The 6,000-nt window shown below is 33.9% G+C and overlaps 1 protein-coding gene across 1 annotated transcript in view; it reads left to right on the top strand.

Annotated features, from left to right (window-relative positions):
• The window catches only part of NUDCD1 (NudC domain containing 1), an 84,115-nt gene extending 78,360 nt beyond the window's left edge, over nt 1–5,755 (top strand). The window contains exons 9-10 of the mRNA XM_008583890.1: nt 2,884–3,043; nt 5,130–5,755. Coding sequence (XP_008582112.1) covers nt 2,884–3,043; nt 5,130–5,422 — 453 coding nt within the window. The 3' untranslated portion in view covers nt 5,423–5,755. The remainder of the gene's footprint in view (nt 1–2,883; nt 3,044–5,129) is intronic.
• Nucleotides 5,756–6,000: the final 245 nt, after the last annotated feature.

Genomic DNA, 6,000 nt, shown 5'->3' on the forward strand with positions numbered 1-6,000 from the left:
CTAGAGAAAAGCTTTCTTGGTGGTGCAGAGTTGGAGGAGGGGAATATCTTCTGCTGTGGGAAAAAGCATGAAGTGCTACCTGAACTATTTTCCTTAAGTAACAAAAACCTACACTGCTGAGGGTAGAATATCAAGTCTTAGCACTCTAAGGGCTCAAAAGAAGACACACTGCAGCTACAAGAAAATATAAAAAAGAAAGGCAACAAAATACCATCTCTATTCCTCCAAAATATCATCTATGTTCCTCCAAAATACCATCTCTATTCCTCCAAAATACCATCTGTATTCCTCAGGGAGGGGCAGAAAATCATCTACACTATTAGAAGTCTCCTACCACTGGAGGACGGCAGTATTACTAAAAAAGCCCACACCCTGAAACCAAGGACAAATCACACCTGCAAAGTCCTTTTTGCCATTTAAGGTAACTTATTTACAGGTTCCATGGGATTAAGATGTGGCCATCTTGGGGGATGGTATTTAGTCTCCCACAGGTGGTATACATGCATGTTAATAATCTAATATATAGTAGGAGAAATAATTTGATAAAAATATATATGATGCTGGGCGTTCTCAGAGTTTAAGCAGCTCGTGTAACCATGAAATTAGGAGAATTCTGAGAGCAACTAATGGTTGAACTGAGTCTTAGAGGTTAAGTAGGAATCCATCAGGTAAAAAAGGACAAGAGGGATCCAAGCAGAATGCCATGTCTAAGGTATGGCAAAGGCAAACCATGTGAGATTGCTGGTTTTGTAATTTATAATACTTTGACAGAATCGTTGTAAAGGAGGTATGTGAAAGGTAAATGGGAGTGGAAGAGAAGGAACATGTAAGTTGGAGAAATGGGCTCATAATGGGAGACCTTCATCCCCATTCTTTTATTTTCATGGTTGATCTTTCTCAGTGGGTAGCCTTTCGGTTGGTGGTTCTGGTCCTCTGTTCTTTTCTCACTGCTGTCCATTTAAGTACGATCAGTTAGTTGCATTATTATACTCATAATACTCAGTACATTCTTAAGGTGCCTGGCTCATGAAAGTAAATGCATTTTTATGGAAATATAATTTCTACCTGCATTATATTTCAGTTATGTAATTTTTTCTTCTGTGAAAGCCCTTAATAAACAAATGAGAGTATCAGAGTGGGGGCACAGGGAAAAGAGCTGAAGCAGTGTCGGATCTACCAAACCTCTTATGAAAGACCAGTTAGCTAGTGATGATTTTATAAGTAAGCCTCACTTAGCTAGTGACTATCAGGAGCAAGGAGAGAGAAGAAATAGTCTGTGGTCTGTCTGTGTGTGCCAGCTTGTTACCCTTCTTTGGTAGAGAACAAGCACTGGCCCTACCCAAAAGCCAGGCATTACTGGGGGAGCAGAATTTGGGTTGCACTGGATTCTCCTGTGACCAGTAGCCTGTGCTGGCACAGCTATATCAATAAATCCTCTTGCTGGAGAGCCACTTCACAGCTTTTCCTATTGAATACAGGTCAAGTCTCCACTTCTTATTTTAACCCAGCATTTTGTTCTTCTTCTGTCTGCTCTAAAGCTCATAAATTCGATTCAATATTCATCAAGTACTATGTATATTTTCTACATTTGATGTGATTTTTGTTGGTATTTAGTCTGTTTGGCATTTTAAACTCTGATAGTGTTTGTAATAAAGAATATTGTTGCAGTCTATCTCCATTAAAAGAAGTATTCCTATAGATGGAATTCAATTATAGGTCTCAATTTGATGATTTTGCATTAAAATGAATATCTTTAGGCATCAATATTCCAATAACAATTATTGACATAATGAATATTATTAACATTATTGTAATTAAGCTGTACACTAAAGTAAATAATTTGTAAGCAGAACTGAGTTCAAATCCCAGCACTGTGATTTTTCTGTGTGGCCTAGAACAAGTTACTCAAGCTCTTCAAGTTTGTGTTTTCATTTATTAAATGAAGATAATAGCAGCCTCATGGGTTGTGGAGAGTTAATGTTCATAACATGCCTGACATATGGAATGTACTCATAAATTCTAGTAGCCATCATTGTTCTTAGTAGTTATTACAAGTTAGCATTAGTAAACTTCATGTTTGTATTCTTGTTTAAAAAATATTCCGCTTATAAAATTGGTGCTTGTAATAGATTGAATTATGTGCCCCCAAAACTCCCTGAAGCTTGAATTGTATCCCCCAAGTTTTATATATTAGAAACTTAGCCCCCACCATGACTGTTAAGAGTGTGGGAAATCCTGGTATGGTAGTTGTAAGGTAGACCCGTAAAGAGGTGATTAAATTGTAGGACCGTGCTGTAGTGGATGGCTTAAAAATGGTGGTCAGGGGTGTGGTTCTGAGGGCTTTAAGAGAAGAAAGAGGAAACTCTCTCTCCCTCTGCCCTCTCCTCTCTCTGCTTCCACCATCTTACAATGTGAGACCCCTGGTTCACTGTTGCCACCACCAGATGGACTTTGGACTTCCCAGCCTCAGAAACTGTAAGCAATAAATGTCCTTTTTCTTTATAAATCACACAGTTCCATGTATTTTGTTAAAGGCAACAAAAACGGACTAATACAGTGCTTTATATTGTATTTTAAAGTACTTACTAACAGTTGAGAGGTAGTATAACATAATGGTTAAGAACATAGATTCTGGGTTCAGATTTCAGCTCCACAACTTATTACCAGGCTGACCGGGAACAAGTTACTTAAATTTCCTGGATGTCACTTTCTTCAGCTTTAAAATGAATGTATCAATAGCGTATTTCTCTCAGGGATATTATGAGGAGTCAGTCAGATTAGGTATATAAAAAATTTAGAACAGTTGCTGCCACTTAGTGCTGTGTGTCAGTTTTTGCCATTATTATTAATTTTTTGTTGAGTAAAATATTTATCATTTTTTAGGTGAATCTCGGAAGCAACCAGTACCTTTTCTCTGTCATAGTGGATCCTAAAGAAATGCCCTGCTTCTGCTTGCGCCATGATGTTGACGCCCTACTCTGGCAACCACACTCCAGCAAGCAGGATGATAAGTGGGAACACATCGCAACTTTCAATGCATTAGGTATATAGCAAGCTCTTTGACATTTTCCATTATACCAATACTTACACTGATCTTTTTTTTAAGTTATTTTTTTATTTTCTTTTAAGTTCTTTTTTTCTTTTCTTTTTTCTTTTTAGTTTAAGCTCTCCTTATTACATTTAGATTGATTTTTGCTATAATTTGGTCACTTGTACTGTAGTTGATGAATGTTAGTACTATTGGAACAGTAGAACTAATCTGTTTTATGCTCGTGCAGAAGATCAACACAGAATAGAAGTGAAAATGGTTGTCTAACCACTTGAGTCAGTCATTTGCTTATTCTAATTCTGTAAGCTATACAGTATTAGAATATGAATAGGGGACTTGACAATACTCTACATCGAACTTATATTCAAGTTTCTTCAGAGCAATTTTCAAAAACGTAATAGAATTGCTCTAAAGTAATGCACATTAAGAGATATCTTTCATGGAACTTGAGTGCAAAATAGAGCCATGATAGCAAACACTTACAGAAAATGGTGGTAAACAGAAATTAAATTTATTTGGTAGGATAAAGGGGAAAATATCAGTCTTCAAACTAGGGCTTGAAAAATATTAAACTGCATAATTGTAGACTTATGCAATCATTGATATTATGTCAAAAAATATATTACTATTATATGGGAGGAATTTTTATGTTAACTAGCCAGTTATTGCTTTATTGAAAGGTTATTTTAAATTGACAGCAAGAAATAAATTGTGCATTTTGATGGCTATATGCACAACCCTAATTGTAGAAGAGATTCATCAGTTATTCCTTATAATTAGTAATGTAGGCTGCTAAACTGGTTAAATTCAGACTCAAAATTGATTTAATGACCTGACATACAAAGTTTGATTGACTAATTTAACCACATAATTTCTAGTCTCCCTACTATAATTCTGTTTTTTTATTGTCTATCCTCTTTCTTCAGTAAGATAGAAGCTCTGTCATATAATTTTTAGGTGCTAAGATTCTCCATTTCTATCCCCAAATCCCCTATTATAGTAGAATTCTATGCTTGAATTGTAAGTTATATCAGGATTATATTAGATATGTACCCTTGATATATTATATGCATTATTAATTCTATTAAGGTTAGCCTGGAGAGCTAATTCTAAACTACTCAATTAGGTATCTACATGCTTTTCATTTTTCCTCTTCAAACCCTGCATAATATTAAAACAAACAGCACTGATCTAGCTATACTCAATGGTTTTTTTTTTTTTGCTTATTTATTGTTTGATGAGATCTCAATTTTTATTAATGTTATATATTTTATCTCACGTTATAACAGTCAGTAACCACATCCCAATCTGAAAATCCTCATTTATATTTTAGAACATAAATGTTGTTTTAATCTGTAGAGGTGCTTTGTAAACATGTATATGAATTAAGATAAAATTAGGATTTTTTCCAGTTTAATTAGTTTTTAAGGGATATTCTAATTAAATTTTTAAAATTAGAAACTTGAATTTTCTTTTGAGGTTGTAGAGGTCTCAAGGTTATACTTCTGGTGGCTGAAGTATAACCCTGTTACAGTGTTGGTATAGGTGTATTAAAATACCATGAACATCATAGGGATAATAAAAGAATATATTGTGAATATTAGTGCCTTCAGAGATACATTATGAATAGGACTTTAGTCCTGTATTATTAACAGATTTCTGAAATAAGGTTATGATCCTACAATCTTTTCTCATTTATCTGATGAGACCATAATAGTGATTTGTAAACCTAGATATTAAATTGGCATTTAAAGATATTTTGGCATGGATTTTAGATTTTTAGTGTTTTAATTATTCATGGAAATTTAATGGAAATATGCTGTGCTTTTATTGAAGACATTAAACCCTATCTATTTGTTCCATAGGAATTAAAATTGCATTTTTGCACTAGTTGGGAGAGAGTGAGTATAACTAATAATTAATGATTCAGAATTGAGCCATTCTTGGATATTTATGGTATATATATCTTACTTAGGTGTGCTAATTTATAATAAAAATTTCAAAATATTAAGTGTTAACTCAGAATTTTCCCCCTTCTGTTTAATATATAGTTTTTCTTTTGTTTTATATTTCTCGGCAGGCTACGTCCAAGCATCAAAGAGAGACAAAAAATTTTTTGCCTGTGCTCCAAATTACTCCTATGCAGCCCTTTGTGAGTGCCTTCGTCGTGTCTTCATCTATCGTCAACCTACTCCCATGTCCACTGTACTTTACAACAGAAAGGAAGGCAGACAAGTGGGGCAGGTTGCTAAGCAGCAAGTAGCAAGCCTAGAAACCAATGATCCTATTTTAGGCTTTCAGGCAACAAATGAAAGATTATTTGTTCTCACTACGAAAAACCTCTTTTTGATTAAAGTAAATACAGAGAATTAATTACTCCAACTTGTTGGTTTCTCCGTACTGCAGAAGTACTCAGTGGTAGCTGAAGGGTTGGGCAGTTATACTGTAACCTGTTTAAGTTTTAAATAAAAATATCTTCTATGAATTTTTTTATTTTTCAAAGGATACTGGAAATTTATTCAAAGGTTTATGATTCTGTAAAAGCTATGGAATGAAGTTGCAGATTTAGAGAACATTGGCTTCTGTAAAAAATGTAAAGATAATATTAGCAAATATAATTATTTTTTAAAAAAACAGGCTAAAATTTCATCTTTTATATGAAAGATGTACAATTCAGTGTTTAAAAATAAAAATATTTATCATGTACTCTTTGTTTATTGATTAGTTGCAACAGTCTGTTCCTATTGCATGTATAGGATAACAGTTAAAATGTTGAGTCTTGTGAATATTTATTTAAATGGACTGAATAGCTGAGTATTTGTAGAGGGGGGAAATGCAAGAGTACCACAGGTCTAATATTCTTAAAGTTCTTTGAGAGACCTTAATTGTTTTTTCAAATTAAGTGTAGCTTTATTTAATTTGTATCTATTTGCTCTGCCATAGGTACAAAC

The sequence above is a fragment of the Galeopterus variegatus genome, unplaced genomic scaffold, assembly GCF_000696425.1.
Source record: "Galeopterus variegatus unplaced genomic scaffold, G_variegatus-3.0.2 Scaffold3073, whole genome shotgun sequence".
Classification (NCBI taxonomy): domain Eukaryota; kingdom Metazoa; phylum Chordata; class Mammalia; order Dermoptera; family Cynocephalidae; genus Galeopterus; species Galeopterus variegatus.